At 37.4% G+C, this 23,734-nt stretch overlaps 1 protein-coding gene across 1 annotated transcript in view; it reads left to right on the top strand.

The window, feature by feature from the left end:
• Window positions 1–22,419, top strand: part of MAP3K7CL (MAP3K7 C-terminal like) — a 39,167-nt gene extending 16,748 nt beyond the window's left edge. Inside the window, exons 5-6 of the mRNA XM_061192703.1 lie at window positions 9,884–9,999; window positions 22,017–22,419. Coding sequence (XP_061048686.1) covers window positions 9,884–9,999; window positions 22,017–22,197 — 297 coding nt within the window. The 3' untranslated portion in view covers window positions 22,198–22,419. The remainder of the gene's footprint in view (window positions 1–9,883; window positions 10,000–22,016) is intronic.
• The last annotated feature ends 1,315 nt before the right edge of the window (window positions 22,420–23,734 follow it).

The following is a 23,734-nucleotide window of genomic DNA, read 5'->3' as shown; positions in this document are numbered from 1 at the left end:
AAAATTAAACTAATTAATTAATTTAAAAAAAAGAACTTAGGGTGTAAGCTCCTACTCTTAAGGAGTTTTGGAGCCTGGGGACAGGGCTGGTCCCTGCTCTCCTTGGCTGTGGATGTTTCTGGGCTATTGCAGTTTTGGCCCATTTTGGATTAGTGATTTAGTGATAAACTACAAGGGACACTTGTCATGTGTGGCGAGACTTCAGAATAATCTTCCTTTCTCTACTCCACGCTCACCCTCTCCCCAGTTCTCTGACAATTTGTAATAGAATGTAATTATTTTAAGTTAAGCCTTCTGAATACTGTCTGGTTTGACCTATGAGAAAAATATTTTGTGTGTGTAGTCTATGGATGACCTATCAAAGATATCTCATTTTAATACACCAGAATTATTTGAAAGAAGCTAATTTATGACACTTTAATTTTCTTTAGGTGATATATGGTGATTCCAGAAAGATGGCTTTAGGAAGAGGCTCTGCCTAAAATACCTGGATACTGGCCTTGGGTCAAATGTTCGCCTGAGTACTTCACTTTGCTGTCACATTTAGACCAGTCTAATAGGGGTCTTGAATCCTGTGCACAGAGATTTGCTTAGTCACCACTTTTTTCTCTAAATACTGATTCTGAAAGCCTTTAGGAGGGGTCTGCCACCTCCAGTTCCCAACTGATGTTTCCTATTGTCTTACACTTGGTAGCATTTCCCATTTGTGGGTGCACTTGGTGTCCTGAAGTCATTTGAGTTTGGGACCCCTGGACCAGAACAGCCCTTGACAGAGGTGGGAAGAACCAAGAATGAGCCCTTACGCAACCCAAGATACAATCCTTTTTTTTTTTTTGGCTCCAGTTCTTGTCTCTGTGCCCAGTGCACTGAATTAGAACCTGGAAGCGACTAGGTTGGGTCTGAAGAGCTGGTGCGCCACTGCTGGGGTGGTCCCCTGAAAATCTATCCAACACAACTCAGGTGTGACCAGACCTCTTGGAGGAGCTCTTATCTCATCTCTGCGCAGTCCTGGGCATCGTCACAGCCCTCAGACAGAAAGCCTGCCAGCAGAGCAATATCAGTAATGTAGAGATTATGGAAGACTGTTCAGGAGGTTATACTAATGACCTTGCAGCTGCCAAAAGACAGCTCTGTTCTCCTCTAAAATTTCCTCTGCAGCTATCGGCCATCGTATCTCCTTCCTCTCCCGTCCCCCATGCAGGATCTTCAACCCAGCTCTCTGGTTCCTGCTGTCTAACCATAACCCCCAATCTCTCTTCTTCTCACCATGGAGGGCGACTCAGCTGTTCCTCTGCTTTTCCGTCTGGCGTGCTTACGCGACGTACAACCTTCCTTGCTTGGGTTCTGTCCTCACTGATGGACTGTATGTGTGCTGCTCATGGTGTAGTTGGGGTTGCAAAATAATAACTATATTTTCTTCCCAGTCACAGTTTTTCTCCTTTATTTTACTGTCACCGCAAAGCTATTTTATTATCTTAGGAGTCAGCTGAAAATAAGGAGTTAATGCGTTTTGAAAATAAAAGAGGGAAAGCATGTTTAGATTCATATTCCCCCCACCACTATTATGGATCATTAATTCTACTTTCTTGTGCTGACAGTTTTTTTCCTTTGGGAACATTAATGGTCTTCCCTGGCTTGTGGATCATTCTTCCCAGGATTCATAGCACCCCTGGCAATTATCCAGATAATTTTTCTGTTAAAACATCGCAAGATCCCTTTGAATTTTATAGCTTTAATTCCATTTGACATATATTAGAAATTGTCTACTTAATTATTTTAATCTAATGAGACTATTTCATCTTCATTGATCCTTAATGAATTAGTCAGTTGAGAAGCTGATTTCAGACTCAGGGGTTATGATACCCCCAACTCCCCCACCCTAAAATATGGTATTGCTTTGCCTCTTCACGAACAGAGAGGACATTCCCAGCACTACAACTAAAAGCATTTAAGTAAGGGCTTGTTTTTTGGCTGAACGATATGATTGAGTTTGTTATAAACATTTACCAGTGGTCAAGCCATTTGGTTAGGGTTGCCTCTGTCTAGGGCTGTTGTCAGTTACCTTTATTCTACACTCCAGGGTGTGAGTAACTAAAATATAAGATGGAAGGGATTGAGAGGGGAAAAGCTACATCTAAAAGCAGACTCCTGTTTCCATGCTTAGCATAAGCATATAAATTTAAGACATTCTGCAGCAGGAAGTCTCTATTGAAAGCAATGAAAATGCTTTATGTATGAAAGGAACAATCCATTCCACGGAGCAGGCTGTCTTTACAGTCAGTCCGGTGTGCTTTTATCACATAATAATGGCTCTTGGCATTTAACCAACCATCGTAATCCTCTACAGAAAAATAAAAGTTAGGTTACAAAGGCATATGAAGTGCTTTGTGGTTGTCACTATTTGCTTGAGGATGAACTGACTCTTAACTTATCTCTGCTAGAGCCTTATAAATGTGCCCAGTGAAAAATAATTGATGCCAGCTGATTATTGCCAGCCTTACTCTCTGAATACCCTCAGATTTAAATCCTACCCATGCATATTGAGTACAGCTAGGCAAGGGGGGTTTCCACACAAATGACCTCATTTGATCCCTGCAACAATTGTGTAAGCTAACTATTATGTCTCCACTTTAGGGATGAGAAATATGAGGTCAAAGTTTGGTCTACATAAATTTGCTAATTCAGACTAGATCTCTGATTCTTTTTTTTTTTTTTTTTTTTTTAGATCTCTGATTCTTAATCTAGGTAGCCTTCATCTCTTTACAGCTTTGGTGGAACCTATGGTCTGCTTAAATTATGTTGATAGGTGGAGAGTTTTTGGTTTCTGGCTTGCGAAGTTGCCATAATGTGGTTATAGAACAACCTAGTAAAATCTATTCTGGCTTTCTGATATCCATTACACGTTCTTTCATAGTTTATAAAATGCAGCTATAAAGTATCTGTTTGGTAGATACGCTATCACCAATTTGACCCCCAAGATTTTTCGGTTGCTTTGCCAAGAATGTGGACATGTTTAAGCATGTAATTCGTGGGGCTTCTATTTTCACAGAAGCCAAAAAAAGCCTTGGGCAAGAATAGCAGTGACAAACATTTTTCTCAATGTCTCTATTAATGCAAAATGTTGGGCAAGAGACCTTGGGGTAAGGTAGGTGTTAAAATGAACATCTCTTTATAGACCTCAGCCCAGGGGCAGGTGCTAGGTTGGTTCTATTTTGTGCGGATTCTTTTCCTGGAATTTGGTTTCTAAATTCTTCATGTCCATTAGGGTCAATGTTTGGGTAGAGCTAGTTTAGACCATACAGTCAAAAGAAAGGAGGTTCAATTCTATGTCCATTTGTAAGAATGAATGAAAAATCACTACTCTTCTTTAGGCCTCAGTTTTCTTCTATTTGAAGAAGAGGTAATGATTGACCTCCCTCCCTTTTCTGAAGGATGGCACAATCCTTTAATAGTCCCAAGGTCTGGGTCAGAACCAAATTTGTCTTAAAATTTAACCACATTGTTATGTTTTGGAGATTGTGGTTTGACCTATAGATGATCCAAAGCTAAGCTTTGTGGTCTTTGTTGCCCCGGAAAGAAGAATATGTTTTATTTGTAATCAGGTGGAGGACATGCTGATGACTAGATTGTAATAAACTTGGTAATGGGAGTGACAGTGACTGGGGCATAGGCACTGGCATTAGGCTGGCATGAATTTGGACCTCAGCTCCACACCTACTAGTTTTGTGATTTGGGGCATGTTATTTACTTTCTGTAAACCTCACTTTTCTGACCTGCAGAGTGGACGTAATATCTCACATCGTTGTGTGAATTAAATGTGATAATGAATAGATCGAGCACGGTGCTTGGCAAAATAATTGCTCAATTAATGTTAATTTCCTTCCCTAGTGAAATTGTTTACTGAATGAAATATTTAAGCACTAGTATCTTTATAAGTGTAAAATGAAATGAGAGAAGCATCTCTTTGGAGATTTGAGTTAGGAACAGAGATGCTGATGCCCTCTTCTTTAAGCTAAGGTACTTGGAAAACAATATGACTATTTTTTCAAACCAAATTGAGCAATAGCTTCAATCCTACCTAAAGTCCTCCCATCTAATCTGAGAAGACAGTAACAGGTGTCTCCGTGGTACACATTGAACTTGCTTTTTTCTCAGACAGAGTTTGGTAAGTCCAGAAACTGATGTCACCTCCACAAATAAACAATGTCGTAGCTTTGGTTGTGTACTATAGTATCTTGTTGTCTGAGCAGTCACTCCAGAAACTTCTTTTATGTCTTGCATCAGTGTATCACTTGCTATCTGGGAAACAAAAATGGTAGAAAATGGAGGAGTCTTAGCATTCTAGGATTCTACTGCACTAGTCTTGAACATCCAGAGAAAACACTGAAAAAATGTCTGCCATTTTCTCTCTCACGCACACGTTGAAAAGTATCTTACAGTCATTTTTTTGGCTGCTGGGACCACACAGGAAACATATATAGATAACTTGGAGCTTAATTTGATCCCTTTATTTTTTTTTTATTTATTTTTTTGAGAAGCCCAGTTCATTAGGATATGCATTGTTAGAAGCGTTTGGGACACTCGAGTTCTTGTTCCCTTTAATATTGCCTACATCGATAGAAATGACTTAAATATCCTTCATTCCAATCTTATATAATGTATAAGATGTGTAGTATAATTATTACTAGTGCTGACTTTGACCATAATGTAGATACTATAGAAATGTCAATTCTTAAAATATGTAAAAAATATTTATAGTTCTTGATAACAGAGTTTTCAAATATTGCAATTAGTCCTGTCTGTGTTTTTCCATTTAGTTTTAACAAATTATGCTTGTTAATTTGGGGACATTAAAATGCAACATAAATTTAAGCCAGACACCCCCATTCTGCCCCCAAAATAAAGATAACACTGAGAATCAAGGAATACATACAAATACAGTCTGCTCAGCGACTGTAGAATATTTAGCTTCCTAAATATATCTTCTGTGTGGGAAGCTGGGAGAGGAAAATTAAATTCTTACATTTTTGAAGTGGATGGGGCCAGTAGTATTTGAAGAAGCCAAGTAGAAAACGGAAACGCTTAAGCTGGCTTTGCCTCTTGAGGAGAGATGCTTGGCTGGGTCTTTTCCCACGGGGCTCCTTCCAGAGGACAGAGTCCATTTCGGGAGGAGCTTTGCTATAAACCGATGGATGGGATGGTGTGGCTCAAGCCGGCATTCTTGGAACAGGAGTCTGTGGTTTCTCTCTTACTTCATCTTGTTAAATTGGTCCAGATGACTGGGGTGGATACCAGAGATAGTAGCGGCTCTCTCACACTGCCATGTAATTTAAAGCCCTTGCAATCTCCATCCTCAGGCAGTAGCAGGATGAGGGGGGATAGAGGTAAGGGGGTGTGGAGGAAGTGCCTCCTCCTGGGCTCTGACCTCATCCAAACCCCAATCTGTGTCTTGGGAAAATGTGTTTCAAAGTTGTCTTGAGACACTGTTAAGGGAAGGTCTTAATTTAACCTTCTTAGAACTGGCTGGGTTGTGAGTAGACCAGATACCATGGCATTGAGTGGACCGGAAAAGTTGTTTCTGTGACCCTACAGAGTTTGTCCCCTAGTGCCTGAAGAATACTTTTACCTTTTCATTTTCACATGAAATATCTTTGGCTTCTTTTTCTTTGAAATTCAATATTTCATTCTTTAAGCAAGAGCGTGTGATAAATGCGTCCAAACCATGGGAGGATGTAGGGTAATTGTGGAGAAAATAACGAGGAAACTTTCTCTTCCTGAAGAGAAAAGAAATTCACAATCAACATGGAGTTTATTTATTGCTTGCCCATTCCCAGCACAGGATTATAAGTATGAAAATCTCTTGGATGAAATAGTCAAAATCAAGCAATGAGAACTGAAATAAAAAGTTTTATAGGTAAACAAGGATTTACTGTATAGCACAGGGAAATATATTCAATATCTTGTAATAACCTAAAATGGAAAAGAATCTGAAAAAGAATATATATATATATATATATATATATATATATATATATATACACACAACCAAACTACTTTGCTGTACATATCTGAAACTAATAAGATATTGTAAATCAACTATACTTAAAAAATTTTTTTTATAACTGTGTTAATTTTTATTCCAAGGTGTTAATAGTTGTTTTCATCTGGGTTATCACGGGCATTCTTTTACGTTATTTTTTGGGTTTTTTTTTTTAATGTGAACACATGTTAAATAGTATCTTAAATCCATGTACAGTTGATTAATTCATGGGTGCCAGTGTTTTAAATGTCACATGATGTAAGCCTACTAGTAGCTTCAATTTTAAATTGGAAACCTGATTCTTGTGCTTGAATTTTAGGAATCTATTTCCTCGGGTAAACACTTTATTCAGTGAACCCTATTGGTCATATATTTTCTCCTGTTTTCAGGGCTTATAAGAAGGTAAGAGAGAGTCACTCTCAGTGAGGACCTTATGATACAACACACACACACACAAACCCACATTATATCATGAAACAATGAGAGTGTGCTATGTCATGCAGGACAATACATTTCATTACTCTGTAGTTCTATTTTTTATATCAGGTAAATTCCTGTTGGGATGAGAACAATATGTGTTTAAAAAATTCTTTGATGAGTTTCCTAAACTGGAGTAAACATCCAATGATGTCAAATGGCTTTCTAGGAACAGTGGGTCCTGCTGACCAGAGGGCACTTTGATTTGTCCAGCAACGTTTGGGTTTAGTAGTACCTGGCTTCGAATTATAAAGGGATGAGAAATTTTAAGTTCCCTGGGGAGAAATTTGGGAAGGAGAGAAAGGTAGGGTGTGAATGAAGTGAGTCTCAGATAGGGAATCCTAGTAGCAATGCTTAGAAGATGGGCTGGGGGCAGCAGAAGAATCTAATGATACTTTTTTTTGCATTAAACTTTTTTTTTATCGTGGTAAAAACACATAACACAAATGTTATCTTCTTAATTTTAAGTGTACAGTTCAGTAGTGGTAAGTATATTCGTATTTTTTTTTTATTCGTATTGTTGTGCAACCAATCTCCAGAACTTTTTCATCTTGCAAAACTGAAACTCTATACCCATTAAATAATAATTCCTCATTTACTCACCTCCCCTCCACCCCCAGCCCCTGGCAACTAATGAGATAATTTTACAGTGTTGTGGTGTGTTGTGCAATATAACTTCCCTTCTTGCTTAAAAAATAATTAATTTTGTCCTTTAATGCTTTCATACGAATTGGAAGAACATATAGTGCTGCTGAGTTACATGTCAGGCTGGGTATAGACAGAGCTTTTAGGAGCTGGAAACTGAAGTGACACCTGGCATCTTTTTACTCCCTGAAACACTGAACACTAAGTATTTTTGGCTTTTTTAAAAATTGGCACTACTTCTTAATTGTGGGCAATCTTGAAAATATTGTGACGTATAGCATGATCTTCCTGCTGAGAACATATGAGGATACTGAATATATCCTGAAATACTCCATATCCTAACGTCCCGTTAGCATGATCATGTTACCTGTACATAAAAACATCTTCAAATTTCCCACAATTAAATAGTGCCAATAAAAAAAGAAGTCATGAAAAAAAAAAAAAGAAAAAAAAAAAAAAAGAAGTCATGAAAACATTTCCCCCTTAGTAAAAAGCATTGTGGGTTGGCAAGCCAAGGAGGAAAAGAGGACTCTTTCTTCTTAAGAAAATTATTATCTGTAATTTTCAGTTTTTCTTTTAAATTATAGCAGCAAAGGGCATTTCTCCCTTTCCATGGCTGCTCTCATCTGTATCCTCTTAGGCATGCAAACACAGACTCCTAAAATCTTCTGGCTGTCACATAGGTAACTATGCTGAATTCGTGGTTCAGGTACCTCCATGTGGCAAGTTATGGGCTGAACTGAGTGTAGTTTATGAGTGTTCATAAGGACAGGAAATAGGATGTGTTGAGTCTTGGGGCTTACCGGTATGCAAATCCTTTAACAGGGCACAGATGATTTAATAGCAGCTTGGTGAGGGTGCCCAGAGTAAATTGCTTTCATTCCCCTTACGGTTATACCTGGTCATTTGCCAGTGTAACAGGTGAAAATTGATGAGGGGGTGGTGATATCTAGGATTGGAGGAGCCAGGAGTTCTGAATGCCTTTGGCAATGGCTTTATATCCTGGGGTGAGTTGTACTGTTATACTCCTGGGCACTACTTTTTAATTTATTTCACTATAGAAAGAGATAATGGCTCCAACAGGCTGAGTTTATGCTGTGAATGTGTTCATGGGGCAGTAGGGAAAGATGCTACATAATATAATTATTAGATGAATTTCCATGGATTAGAACACAACAGATGTTCCACATAAAGGTTAATTTCATCCAAGTCTATTTCAAATTTTATTTCCTTTAGAAGATCTCTACTCAGAGGCTTCATGATAAACAGGAAGCGTCATCTTATTTATCAATCAGATTTTATAGAATTTTGTAGAACTTTCTAGAATTTCTTTTGCATCCTGGGTGAGGTCACTAAATATGACACCCAAAGAAATCTGTGTCCTTGAAGAATATATTGTGAGAGGAGCAAGTAGTAAGAAATTCATTAGTTCTCATTTACTAATATAAAATTAGTGAAACTATGACCTAGTCAGACACATAGTTTACATATAAAGACTATTGTGAAGAGAGGATTAGACAGAAGAGCCTATTTAGCAATTAAGTCATATTTCTCAGATATTATATAACATTTTTCTATAAATAATTGAAAAAGGTGATTAAAAAGCTCTTTAAAAGACTATTAGCTAGTATTTCTCCAAGTAATGCTTTTAATAATGTGCCACTAATTAGAACTAAGGATTACAAACTCAGGGAAAGCTAGTTCTTTAAAAATAATTTCTGGAAAGAGGATTTTCAACATGTTTCGGTTAGAAAGGCTTGCATTCTGGCCTTTGTTTCCCTCATGGATGGGAGAGAAGCAAAGACAGGAAGTCTTGTTCTCTTTGGCCACACACTTTATAAGCATCGTCTTATTTGGGGTTTGGTCTTTCATATGCTTTGTTAATTCTTGCAAGCATTATTTCCAGGCCAGCATCATTTTTTCAGTTTGGATTCCTTTCTTTTTTCTTTTTTTTAAAATAATTTTTATTGGAGTATAGTTGATTTACAATGTTGTGTTAGTTTCAGGTGTCCAGCAAAGTGAATCAGTTATACATATACGAATATATCCACTCTTTTTTGGATTCTTTTCCCATATAGGTCATTACAGAGTATTGAGTAGAGCTCCCTGTGCTATACAGTAGGTCCTTATTAGTTATCTATTTTATATATAGTAGTGTGTATATCTCAATCCCAATCTCCCAATTTACCCACCCCCCCATTCTCCCCTCGTAACCATAAGTTTGTTTTCTGTATCTGTGATTATTTTTGTTTTATAAATAAGTTCATTGGATTCCTTTCTTGTAGGGCTCCTCCACTCTACAAGATGTGATAGAGCTACAGGAACAGAAAACAAGGGGGGATTGAAACAGACAACTGAACTATTTCCCCATCACTAATTCTCTAAAGCAGAGTTTAAGATTTCTGGGGACAAGTACAGAATTATTAGGGGACTTATTTTTCCTCCAGCGCATGGCAGGTAACTGATCTGTAACGGGTCTCATGGCTCTGGCTTGGGCCTGAGAATGCCCCGGAATAACACTGGAAGATGCATGTGGGGAGGATCAGACCACTTCTCTATTTGTAGTCAAGTAGAATCAGCTGAACTCTGTCCAATGTGGATGGACAGTGCTATTCTCATGCAAAAACTCTCCTTCTAAAGAACATCAGTAGAGCACGATGGTTGGTAATTTATTCTGCTACAAGGAAATGGACTGATTTCTTCTTCTTGTTGTTTGTGAAGCCTCTGCCGCCTTGTCACGACTCCATGGAATCCATGCAGGTGTTCAAACAGCACTGCCAGATAGCAGAAGAATACCGTGAGGTCAAAAAGGAAATCGCCCTGCTTGAGGAAAGAAAGTAAGTACTGTCCCCCTGCGCACCCTCAGCCCTGAATACTGACTGCTGGTCATGGACCAGGGGTCGTGGACTGGGAAAGGCAGGGGAGGAAAAGGCTGAGCATGGGAGCAAGAGGGAGGGAGACATACCGGGAGGAGAACTGACATTCTGTGGTTCAGAGGTTACATGCATGTCATGTTTGATTCTAGAAATGATCCAAATGCAACTGCGCTAGATGAAATGCTTTACAGTAGTGAGAGGAACCACAGGAGTGCTTCCTACTCAAATTTAATTTTTTAATAAGCATTCTTTAGTTCAGGAAATTAAAGATGCCAAAATACCACCTAGAGCCACGTTATGTTCCATGTGAATGTGCCCAAAGGCCCCAGAGCACTTTGTCTTGGGGTGAATTTTAATTAATGCTTGAATGGTGGAGTACCCACATCAAGTAAAGAAGCCACTGTGACGGCTCTTTGGAATAATGTAAATGGATTAGTTGCCTAACTACATTTTATAGCCCAATAGTCCAGTAAGTTTTTACCTTGATAGCTTCTATTACCATTACAGTTCTGCTATAGGGAATTAGTTCTATTAATTAAAGCACTATCACTTTACTTACTCATAACTTTATGCTTCAGAATTCTCCTCCTTTTCATTGCACTAAATTCTGCTGATGTCTACCCAGTGATCCCCATTCTTTCATACTTTCAAAGCATCATAGCACTGGTCAGTTTGTACTTACACATTTATTAGGGAGATCTTTTGATGAATATTTGCATCTCCTGTTAAGTGGTAAGTGTCATAAAAGGGAGGATAATCAGGTGTCTCTCACCATCATATTTCTGAAGCCTAGCACAGTGCATGGCATGTAGATACTGAATAAATTTTTGTTGGATGAGTGACACATAATCCAAACATACTGAGTCTGTAAGTTTCTGCTTCTTCCCTTCTTCTTACTGGAGTGATACATGGTATCACTCCATATTTATATCAATATTTATACTTTGTATTTATATTTATATAAAACTTAATTTTTAAATGAATATAAATGAAATATATTTTGTTTTGAGAGATTTATGAAATTCGTGGGACCCTTTGGAGACTCCCCAGAATGGTGGTTGCACAGTATAATATGGTAGGGAGCATCATGGGTTTTAGGGTCAGACTTCTACATTCACTGTAAGACCACAGTTAGCATGTTATTTTCTTACTTCCTTGCTTCAAACATAAAGTCTTACCTGGACTTTTGGTTATAGGGCATTGAATGATGCTTACGAGGAGATCAGAAATACAACTTTTCCTTCGTATGTCTGAGACTTTCTTTGTGGTCTAAGAGTTTTCATAAATTGGTCGGAATGCTTAAATTGTCCATTTACACACAATATGAGCCCTAAAAACAGTTTCATAAAGGAACAGAGGAAGCTTACTAATAATGTGACCAGTGATTAAGTTAAAGGAGGACTCGTATAATAGTAGCCTATAAAGGTATCTTCCAGTGGGTGTACGTGTGTGTGTGTGTGTGTGTGTGTGTCTGTGTGAGAACTGTGGTGTTGTGATAGGAAAAAAAGTCCCAGGTAATTATGTATTTATTTGTAAACACTTTAGACTGGAAGTACAGTGTTATTTAAATTAACCCCATGTGTAGCTTTTTTGGGTGGGGGCCATGCAAAACTTACCCACTAAATTATACATTTTGTAAGTTTATATTTTTGTATATTGCATTAAAAAATACAATAGGATAACAATATGAGAGTGATTCATCTGCTCTTTTATTGAAACATATTCCTGCTGTTTCTGCAAAACTAATCTTACTTCCTCCCTAAACCTCTTTGAACTTTGGAGTTTTCTTGAAACCATGATGTTGTCTTTTTTTTTTTCTTTTCTTCCTAATAATTGACTAGATGTGAGGCAAAGACCAAATTCTTTGATTATTTTTTTCCTTTCTTTTTTATAAAGTCTGTCAAGTTCCTTTTCTTCATTCCCACTTCTGCCATTTGGGATCAGGACTTGTTATTTCAAATCTTGATCAATGTAATATTATAACTGCTTTCCCTGCCTATGGTTTCCTATTGCTAGAGAAGGGCACTCAGTGCTTGGCCTGGATTGAAAGATCTACCTCGGGCCTTAGTACCTCTCCAGAATGTTCTAGCTCATCCTTCGTCTTCAGCTACGTTGACCTATTCACTTTTCCCACCTCGGTGCCCTTGCTCACACCAGGCTCTCAGTATAGAGTCTCCCTCCTTCCTCTGCACCTGTCCAAATGCTATCCTTGAAAAGAGCTTAAAAGAGCTTACAGCTCACCTGTGTCCCTAGTCCAACCATCCCACAGTGATCAGTGCTTTTCCTGGGTGAAGGAAAATTCACTGGAATGATTCTTTGGGCACTTTTTGTGGGCTAGTGTTATCAATAGTTATCCACTGAAGTTTCTGTCCTTTCTGACTATGTATAGTTCCCTGCAGACCTGGATACCCTTTAACATCTCTTTGGATCCTAATCACTGAATAGGGAGCTGCACGTAGGGTAAAATACGAATAGGGGTGATTTACAGTAGCTGATGATAGGAAACTGTTCTATGCTCCATGTATGCATTTTTTAAATTTGTAATTTGTACGGTCTGTATTTAAAATATGGAGCCAATATCAGCAATAAAGAATTGCTAAGATAAATTGTTAAAATTCAAAGTAGGGTTATATTTTATATCTATAAATAAATGAACTTGGTCCTCCAAGGGTTATGGGTGATCCGTGTTTTCATTAACACTTTACTGAAGCAGTAATTCATTTTAAAACAGGTATTTTCCTGAACAGTCTTTGTGTTCAAGCAAGATAAATTGGGCCAAATGGATTTGACCCAAGTAAATTCACTCTCCACTTTTTTGATGATTTGGATGAGAATTTCTTCCCCATCATTTAATCAAGTGTGGCTGATTATGCTGCTTCCAGTGATTGGCTGGCATACGCTGGCCACACAGAGAGTCACTAAATCAGATATTTTAAAAGAGAGATTTTGAATATTGGAGCCATGTGGGCACAGGTTAAGCTGAACTTCTCTCTCATCTCCAGAGGGGGTCTCCCTGGACCTAGTTTGGGAGACTTCGCAGACGGGAGAGGAGAAGAGTTGATTATAACTATTGTTTTAAATCATGTCTGTTGGGTGGATAAAGAGAGTCAAACATTTTCTGGGATTACAAATTCAGCATGGGATGAATTTAATTTAAAGAATAGCTTCTGGCTTATTGACCAGTGATATACAAAAAGCTTGTTCTTACTTTCATTGGAAATTTTTCTCTTCTCAATTGAAAAAAAATGACAATTTTATTGAAAGCTTTAAAAATTTACCAAGAATTCTGACATCTTTACAGAACTCCTACTATCATTTTTGCCTATTTTTTTCTAGGCCTTTTGGATGTGAATAGGTATTTTTATATAATTGCTTATATAGTAACATAAAATGTATACATACTTTTTTCAATAAATATTTTAAGCATTTTTATAGAACACATATAGGTTTTGTGTATGTAATGGAAACTCATGGAAGTGAGATACAGGTATTTTATGGCATTTGATATTTATCACTGAATTGTTTGGAAGTTTTAAAAATATATGGTTAAACTATAATTAGTTCTACAAATAGATTTACAATTAGTAAAACTTGCTTTGTGTTTTATCTTGTTCAGAGGAGAGACCACTCTTCCGCTCTATATATGAAAAATTGTGCGAGGTGCTCTGGTGTTTAAAAGATTGACTTAGACTGTCAGAAAAAGATAAAATCTTAGGAAAGTCAGGTTGAAAAATGTTATATAACTTAAAAGAAATAATTCAGTGGCTTAAAAAATAATTCAGTGGTTTTCAGTAGACTCACAGAGCTGTGAAACCACCATCACGATTTTAGAACATTTTCATCACCCCAGAAACAAACCTTGTACCCCTGAGTGGTCACTCCCCATTCCCTCCCGCCGGCCACTGGCAACCACTAGTCTACTTTCTGTCTCTATGTATTTGCCTATTCTGGATATTTGAGATAAATGGAATCATGCAGTATGTGGTCTTTTGTGACTGGCTTCTTTCACTTAGCATAATATTTTCCAGGTTCATCCTTGCTGTGGCATGCATCAGTGCAGGCAGACCTCAGAGGTACTGCAGGTTCGGTTCCAGACCACTACAATAAAGCGAGTATTACAACAGAGAGTCACACAAATTTTTTGGTTTCCCAGTGAATACAAAAGTTATGTTTACACTATACTGTAATCTATTAAGTGTGCAATAGCATTATGTCTAAAAAAAACCATACATACTTTAATTAAAAAACACTTCATTGCTAAAAAATGCTAATCATCATTTGAGCCTTCAGCGAATCGTGGTCTTTTTCCAATAATAACATCAAAGATCATTGATCACAGATCACCATTACAAATATAATAATAATGAAGAAGTTTGAAATATTGTAAGAATTACCAAAATGTGACACAGAGACATGAAATGAGCAAATGCTATTGGAAAAATGGTGCCAATAGACTTGTTCAGTGCAGGGTTGCCACAAACCTTCAATCTGTAAAAAAACACAATATCTGCGCAGCACAATAAAGCAAAGAGCAATAAAATGAGGTATGACTGTACTTCATTCCTTTTTATTGTCAAATAATGTTCCGTTATATGGTTATACCACATTTTATTTATCCATTTGTCAGTTGATGGACATTTGGGTTGTCTGTACTTTTGGCTATTATGAATAATGCTGCTACAAACATTTATGTATAAGTGTTTGTGTGGATGTATCTTTTCAATTCACTTGGGTGTGTACCTAAGAGTAGAATCACTGAGTCATATGATAACCCAGTGTGTAACCTTCTGAGGAACTGCCAGACTGTTCCTAAAGTGGCTGCACCGTTTTATATTCCCGTCAGAAATGCATGAAGTTTCTAATTTCTCCACATTTTGCCAACACCTATTATGTCTTTTTGATTATAGCTATGCTAGTGGGTGTACAATGATGTTTCTTTGTGGTTTTCATTTACACTTCCCTGATAGCTAAAAATGTTGAACACCTTTTCATGTGCTTTTTGGCATTTCTATGACTTCTTAGAGAAATGTCCATTCAGATCCTTTGCCCATTTTTAAATTGAGTTATTTGTCTTTTTATTACTGGGTTTAAAAATGTTGTATATAATTTTAGTTGCAAAACATTAGAAAGGTGTTTTCATATGGGAGTACCACAATCAGTATAAGACCTGTATTTTCATGCCTTTTTTAAGATACAAAAAATGATGATTGAGGGAGCGACATCTCATTGAGGGGAATGTATCAGGATGGGGGAAAAGGGAGCGTAAGTAATTTGTAAAGGCATAGTCTAGAAAGAGCCCTATTCTGATTTGTTTTTAGTCACGGTATTTACTTTATCCTGAAATTTCCAACAACAAGGGGTTTTTATGATTAATCAGAAACATTTATTTCTTTATGGGCATTCCTGAAGGCAGAGGCTTTTAAACTGTGTTCTAGGGAACCTCTCAGAGATTGGGGATGGTGAGGGTGATGGGGGGGTACTGTACAAGGACCAAACAGGGGAAGTTCAATTTTATGTTTTATTTGCTTCACTTCAGGGTACAATTTTCTTTGCAAAACTATACCACAGTTAGAAAACATTGAAAACCAAACCTCGCTTTTTTATTCCAGGCACATTTTTCTTAAATCTTTACACAGCCCTCAGAAAGCAGGTTTCCACCGTCATAAAGAAACAGTAAATGGAGGTATTTCTCCACAAGTGTCTGCAGGGTATGTAGCAATGTGGGGGAAAGTTCTGTCCTCTTTCCTAAGATGTCTAATATGGATAAGATGCCTTTTGTATAATTTATAGGTTTTGAGTTCATTTTCCAACAGTGGAGATACATTCCCCGAGACTAACTAGTCTATCGAGAATTGAGGACAGGGCTTGGTTTGCAATAGGATTTCCCAGCTTACCCTTCCCCCTCCCCGTGTGGACAAGGGGATTCTTTTGTTTCAGGATTTAGTTTTATGTGAAATCCCAATATACCAGATTTCATTAGACTGTGAGATTACACTTTCCATTTATGCCCCAAACATAATGATTTGGGCCTTTTATACCTAATTACAGGCAGTCCAGTCTTTTAACTGGAATCTCATTCTCAGGTATCTCTCCACCTAATCCTCTCTGCCTGGAACCACATTAAAAGGGACAGAATATTTACCTCTCTTCAGTGAGAGTGCCTTTAATTTTGTCTCCCTTGCTAAGGAAAGAAACTCCAATCTTTAGGGGAGCAGAATGAGGAAACATTTTTCCCTCAGCCAGTTTCCCCAGTCGTTGGCATGTTACATTACCATGGTACATTTGTCGAAACTAAGAAACTGACATTGATATATTACTATTAACAAACTCTAGATTTTACTTGGAATTCATCTAATTTTTCCATTAATGTATTCTGTTGATTTTTTTTTTGTAGACTCCAGTCTTCTATTGAAATATATCATCTGTTCTTCTATTTCTTGAATATATTAATCATAGTTATTTAAAAGTCTATGTCTAAGAGAAAGACAAATACTGATGATATCACTTATATGTGAAACTTAAAAAATACAACAAACTAGAGAATATAACAAAAAAGAAGCAGACTAGCAGAGAATAAACTAGTGGTTACTAGTGAGGAGTGGGAAAGGGGAGGGGCAGTATAGAGGTAGGCACGTAAGAGCTACAAACTATTAGGTATAAAATAAGCTACAAGTTGGGCTTCCCTGGTGGCGCAGTCGTTGAGAATCTGCCTGCCAATGCAGGGGACAGGGGTTCGAGCCCTGGTCTGGGAAGATCCCACATGCCGCGGAGCAACTGGGCCCGTGAGCCACAATTACTGAGCCTGCGCGTCTGGAGCCTGTGCTCCGCAACAGGAGAGGCCGCGATAGTGAGAGGCCCCTGCTTGCCGCAACTAGAGAAAGCCCTCACACAGAAACGAAGACCCAACACAGCCATAAATAAAATAAATAAATAAACATAGAACAAAAACCTGTTTAAAAAAAAAAAAGCTACAAGGATATATTGTACAACACAAGGAATATAGCCAATATTTTATAATAACTATAAATGGAGTATAACCTTTAAAATTTGTGACTGTATTGTACACCTGTAACTTATATAATATTGTACAGCAGCTATACTTTAATAAAATTACTACTTAATTAATTAAAATAAGGAAACAAACAAAAAACAGAACGAGGAAACATTTTGTCTTTCCCCTTATTCCTAACCCAGAATTTAACCCTTTTTCGGGTGATTGATAGTGAAATCTCCATTTCCTATAGAGTCGGGGTTTTTAACTAGGCTGATTCCTCAGCCTCCTACCCCCAGAACATTGGCGATGTCTAGAGACATTTTTGGATGTGATGATGTGGGGTGAGGGGAGGTGCTACTGACATCTAGGGAGTAGAGGCCGAGGATACTGCTAAACCTTCTATAATGCCAACGTCTGGAACAGCCACCAACAACAAAGAGTTGGCCCAAAAGATCAGTTGTGCCAAGGCTGAGAAACTCTAGAGCAAATCTTACTTCTTCCTGCAAAGGTAAGGTGTTGCCCTTTGGCTCCCAGAAGATATGGTAAATTTATTATTCCTGCATCATTCATTTGTAGGGCTTCAATACCAAAGTCTAGACTGTGTTTTGGAAATTCCATTTCAATACCATCTATTGTTCCTCCACCTGCATAAGATGAAGGTGGACTTTCACATCCTTTTTGTCATCTTGAAGCATCTACTCCTCTCCTGTGTATAAATGTTGGTGCTAGAACACACACCTTTCAAGAACCACTAACAGTACAGTCTAAATCACAATTAAATCTCCCTATGATGAAGATAGTATTTTATTACACTATTATTTTTTTTAATTAATTAATTTAATTTTATTTATTTTTGGCTGCATTGGGTCTTCGTTGCTGCACGCAGGTGTTCTCTAGTTGTGGCGAGCGGGGGCTACTTTTCATTGTGGTGTGCGGGCTTCTCATTGAGGTGGCTTCTCTTGTTGAGGAGCATGGGCTGTAGGTGCGTGGGCTTCAGTAGTAGTGGCTCGCGGCTCTAGAGCACGGGCTCAGTAGTTGTGGCTCACGGGCTCTAGAGCACAGGCTCGGCAGTTGTGGCGCACGGGCTTGGTTGCTCTGCGGCATGTGGGATCTTCCTGGACCAGGGCTCGAACCCATGTCCCCTGCATTGGCAGGCGGATTTTTAACCACTGCGCCACCAGGGAAGTCCCTTTATTACATTATTATTCAAAACGCTTTAGCTCCTGGGGGCTAAACTGCCTAGGATTTTGTCTTTTCCAAATCAAAGTCTTTAGTCAACTTAGAAAGTTCCAAGAGTTCTGGTCTTTCCAGAAACATAGAAATACTTGTACTAATGATGAATCCATTTCCCAACCTCCTACAACATAAAGAATCTCCTTAATTTTGAAATTAGTTTGCAGAAAGTTTTAAAGTTCTCTTTACCAACTCACTTGGATTTCCCCTTCCCCCATTTGTTTTAGCAAATAAAAACTTATCCAGGCATGTGGCTTAGGATGGGGCCAGCAGATGATCTATGGCGGACCCAAGGTTATGACCTTTTCACTGTTGAGGTACATCATCTGGAAAACTATGGTATAAATAAGATTCCTGTAATGATAGTCTTCTACACCTTTATCACATTACGCTGAAGGGAAATGATAAACAAGAAATCAAAGGCAGGACCACATTCTAGCCAATTATACATATTGACTTGCTCCTCAGATCATCTATTTGTAAGATTATCTTTGTAGGTTGATGTGCCAGGGTTTAATTATGAATTGCTAATGAATGAGCATCAATTTGTCTATATAAATAGGTCTTGGACCGGAGGCAACAGACGTTTTGACAGTATTCATTAAATAGATGTGTAACTGCTTATCAAATACATGAAATTAATTTAGAAACCTATCAATTGAGTCTTCTTGATTCCAGTAAGGAAAAAATTATTATTGACTTTCTCCAATGCAAGAAAATTGGATTAGACAATCATGACCATTCCTTTTAGTTGTAAATCTGTGATTCTGTGATTTATTTTCCCTACTAGTCAAAACTAATAACAGATATCCTCAGGAGTTTTAAATGAGGTCAGATATGGAACCTGGACAGTAGCCATTATTTGTGTGACACAGTTAATTTGAAAGGAAGAAAAGAACAGGAATAGATGATCTGATGAGTGAGGGATTTAGAGGCATGTCTCTTTTTACTTACATAAGTTTTACTAATCAATTTCCTTAAGATAGTTACATAAGAAACTTTACTAATATTTAATTATTGACATTTATTGCTTAAACTATGTTTAGAGGCAAAGAACCTTAAGCATTTAATCAGAAGGATAGGTTAGATTCATGGCTGTTTCTTATTAGGTGTGTGACTTTTTCCAATTATATTAAACACTTTGAGTTTCTGTTTACTCACCTTTAAAATACATGTTGTCTCTGAGGTACCTTACTCTTCAATTATATTTATTCAATAAATATTTATTGGGAGACTTTATATATATTTTTTTCCCCTTTGGCTGCACCGAACCCAACCAGGGATCAAACTCATGCCCCCTGCAGTGGAAGAGCGGAGTCCTAACCACTGGACCACCAGGGAATTCCCTATATTCTTTTTTTAAACCATTTAAAAAAATTGAAGTATAGTTAATTTACAAGGTTGTGTTAGTTTCAGGTGTACGGCAAAGTGATCCAGTTTTATACAAATATATATATATAAATTCTTTTTCAGATTCTTTTCCATTATAGGTTATTACAAGATATTGAGTATAGTTCCCTGTGCCATACAGTAGGTCCTTGTTGTTTATCTATTTTATATATGGTAGTGTGTATATGTTAATCCCAAACTTCTAATTTATCTCTGGGAGCCTTTATATTCCAAATACTATGGAAGATTCAAAGATCAATAAGGGCCCAAAGGAACCTTGTGTATATGCATATGAATGTTCCAGATTATCTTCCCTTTGTCCCTGTTGGGCACTTTCTTTCCAGTGCCTGGTTTTGCTCAGTGGTCACCAAATTGGGTACACAAAGCAGTCTGTTGAATGCAGGAAGAAAATACTAGAACTTCTATTCTGATTTGATTTTTATCCTTTTCCTGGGGCAACTGTTTGATAGTTTCAAATTTACAGAAAAGTTACAAAAATTGTAAAAAGAACCCCCATACTTCCTTTACTGCATTCATTAATTATTAAGAATTTTCCCAGTTGTGCTTTATTCTCCCTCTCCCAAAACTACGTACTACTGCGGCTCTCTCTCTCTTTCTCTCTTAGATAGATGCGGTGTCTATCCATCTATCTATATCACATGCACATATACAATTATATATATGTGTGTAGATATATATATATATCATGCTCCATTGCCCTAAATACTTCAGTGAGTATTTTCTAAGAACAAGGACATTCTCTCACTTGACCTCAGTACAATAATTAAAATTAAGAAATTTAGCATTGATACAGTAGTATTATCTAATTCACAGGCTATATTTAAATTGCATCACTTTCCCAATAATGTCCTTCACAGCTTTTTTTTTCCAATCCAGATTTGCACATTGCATTTCACTGTCATTTCTCTTTAGTTTTTCTAAATATGAAACAGTTTTAACATTTTGAAGCATACAGGCTTCAAATACTTTTGTAACATTTCCCTCAATTTGAGGTTGTCTGATGTGTGCATTTTTTGGCAGGAATACCACAGAAAAGATGTTGTGTCTTTTGTGATGCATGGGGCATCTATTGGTCTCATTACTAATGATGTCAAGTTTAATCACTTGGTTCAAGTGGTCTTCCAGGTCTCTGCACTTTTGCATACAGAGGAGAAAGAAATATGACATACCCTTGTGTTGAGGCAAAGGAAAATTCAGTTAAGTCTAGTTTAGGATTAACTGACACATATAAGGGGAGTGGACCTGTCTTGGGTTGTCATATTTATTAATCTAAATATAGACTGCAAATCTTTAGCTCCTTATTATGTGTATTTACATCAATGAATTATTTACAAATACTTATTGTTTTAGTCGTTATCACTACAAGTTCCCTCCAATAACCTTAGCTTGCTTCCTAAATTCAGGAGTCAGGCCAGCACCAAACGTAGAGATATTGCTTTGTTAGTTAGGGCGACAAGATATATATAAGGACTAGGGAAAGACATGGAAAATAATATCTGCAGGAGGCAACTGGAATTTCCTCATAAAGATTTGTTACTTTGCCTAGTAAAGATTTGTTAAACTCAGAAATAGAAAACAAAAGAAGATAATAACTGAATTTAGAGGACAAAACTTAGGTAAGGGACAAACTATGATTCACCTACCCGTAAGACAATAGCATCTTAAATTATAAGCAAATTTTTCTGTTTTCTTCCTACAAAATAGTGATAATTTTTATAATTTGTTGTACTCTTTAAAAGATTACCCCTTTTGACTGTCAAAGGACTTATTGAGCTTTTTCTGGTATATGTTTATTTTATTTTATTTCTATTTATTTATTTATTTTTAATTGGAGTATATTTGCTTTACAATGCTGTGTTAATTTCCACTGTACAGCAAAGTGAATCAGCTTTATGTGTATTTATATCCCCTCTTTTTTAGATTTCCTCCCCATTTAGGTCACCACAGAGCATTGAGTAGAGTTCCCTGTGCTGTACAGTAGGTTCTCATTAGTTATCTATTTTCTACATAGTATCAATAGTGGATATATGTCAATCCCCATCTCCCTATTCATCCAATTCCCCCCCTTCCCCCTTGGTATCCGTACATTTGTTCTCTATATCTGCGTTGGTATATGTTTAATATTTTGGATATATCTAGACAAGGTGCTGGAATAAAATAAAGGCATCTAACATTTGTGAAGTTGGAAAAATAAAAGTAATTCATCGGAGGCAAGCAGAGATGGGTAAAATTTAGAGGAATAGAATGACATATTCGACTTCCATTATGCTGTTGCTGTATAATTTAATTTGTTTGCATTACATTTTATGCTTCTTCCTCACCTGCCCCCCTGAATCTTCAGGAAGGAGCTCATTGCCAAGCTGGATCAGGCAGAAAAGGAGAAGCTGGACGCCGCTCAGCTGGCTCGGGAATTTGAGGCACTGACGGAAGAGAATCGGACATTGAAGCTGGCCCAGTCCCAATGTATAGAACAACTGGAGAAACTGAGAATACAGTATCAGAAGAGACAGGGCTCGTCCTAACTTGAAATTATTCAATGTGAGCATAAGAGGTTGGTGGCTGCTATGCACTGGCCAAAAGATTTTTATTTTAAAGGGATAGTGAGTAAAATCTATTGCTTCTCCTTATTACCCACATGGCCGACGTCTATACTAACGAGTTTAATGCTTGCCTGATATAGTTTGAGAGAAGGGTTATTTTATTTTAAATAAGGTAATTAAAACAAACCTATTACCAGATGTTTTCAGAGATCATAATTCGTTTCCAAAGATATTCTTTTTTCTTATTTAGCAAGATACGATCATACTGTAGATCCGCGTAGAAAATGATAGAAATAGAACATTGACTGATTCTACTAAGAATCATGAACAGAATTCAGCCATGAAACAAAGTAGTAAGATGCTCACTGCAGTTTCATATCTGTGTATTTTTAAATTTCACATCTTTAATATTTCTACGGTGCTCTAATCTCAACTGTCAGAAACTTCTCCAAATATATTTATGTTCATCAGAGTTAGGTTTAATCCCTCAATGATTGATTGTACTAAGAATAAATGGTTGCATATCATAAAAGCTTTCTCATGAAAATATTAGCGGAAAGCATGTTTGTGCCAGAAGCACATTTGCCAGTGCTAACTTGCTGTTGTAATAAAAAGCTGATAAGGCTGCATTTTCTCCATGCCACGTTACCTCCTGGTAAACATCTCTGCCTTTGCTTGTGTGTGTTCTGGGAGAAATGGAAAAGTATTGTTTGGACATTACTTTGGTGAGTTCCCATGAAAACATCCCAGTAATCTGAACAGTAAAATTCTAACTATTACTCTGTTTTGGATTTAAGGAGATGTTTTGGATCAATGAAAACTAATAAGAATATCTGAGGAAATTTAAGATTAAAATGATTTTTCCCTTGTTCCATCTATCACCGTATTTTGCCAAATTGATCTCTTTGTTTTATGTCCATTTCTATTCCTGTAACTTCTTTTTCATTAAACATAGATCAAAACTCTGTCTGTATTCTGTCTCTTTCTTAACCTCAATTTATGCTAAAAGTTGGGATGGGTTAACCCTAGTCAGAAATTGCTCTTAGTTGTATTTGGAAGTGCCAGAAAAGCGGTGAAGCCCCTTTTCTTGTAAGACTGTGGTTTCTCATATAAATAACTCAGAGCTCTATACTGAATATGATCATTAGTGTCTTAAAGTATTTGCCCAGAAAACATAAAAGAGAATAGCTGATTAAAGCAATAAGATGGCCTGGGGGTTGTTATCAACTGGGGGTGATTTTACCCTCAAGGGACATTTGGCAAAGTCTAGAGATATTTTTGTTGTCACGACTAGGATGAGGGAGTGCTACTGGCATCTGGAGAGTAGAGGCTGGGGATGCTGCTAGACATCCTGCAATACACAGGACAGCATCACAACAGTGAAGAACTGTTTGGCCCAATGTTCCAATGGCACAGAGGTTGATGCACCTTGGGTTAGACTAATCACTGGGCAGGTGGGCAAATGCCAAGCGGAAACATGATGCAGGGCCATGGGTTTCTTGTCCTATGGTGTGTTTCC

This window comes from Eubalaena glacialis, chromosome 6, assembly GCF_028564815.1.
Source record: "Eubalaena glacialis isolate mEubGla1 chromosome 6, mEubGla1.1.hap2.+ XY, whole genome shotgun sequence".
NCBI lineage: Eukaryota > Metazoa > Chordata > Mammalia > Artiodactyla > Balaenidae > Eubalaena > Eubalaena glacialis.
Note: the sequence above shows the minus strand (reverse complement) of the source record. Positions and strands in the feature narration are given on the sequence as shown.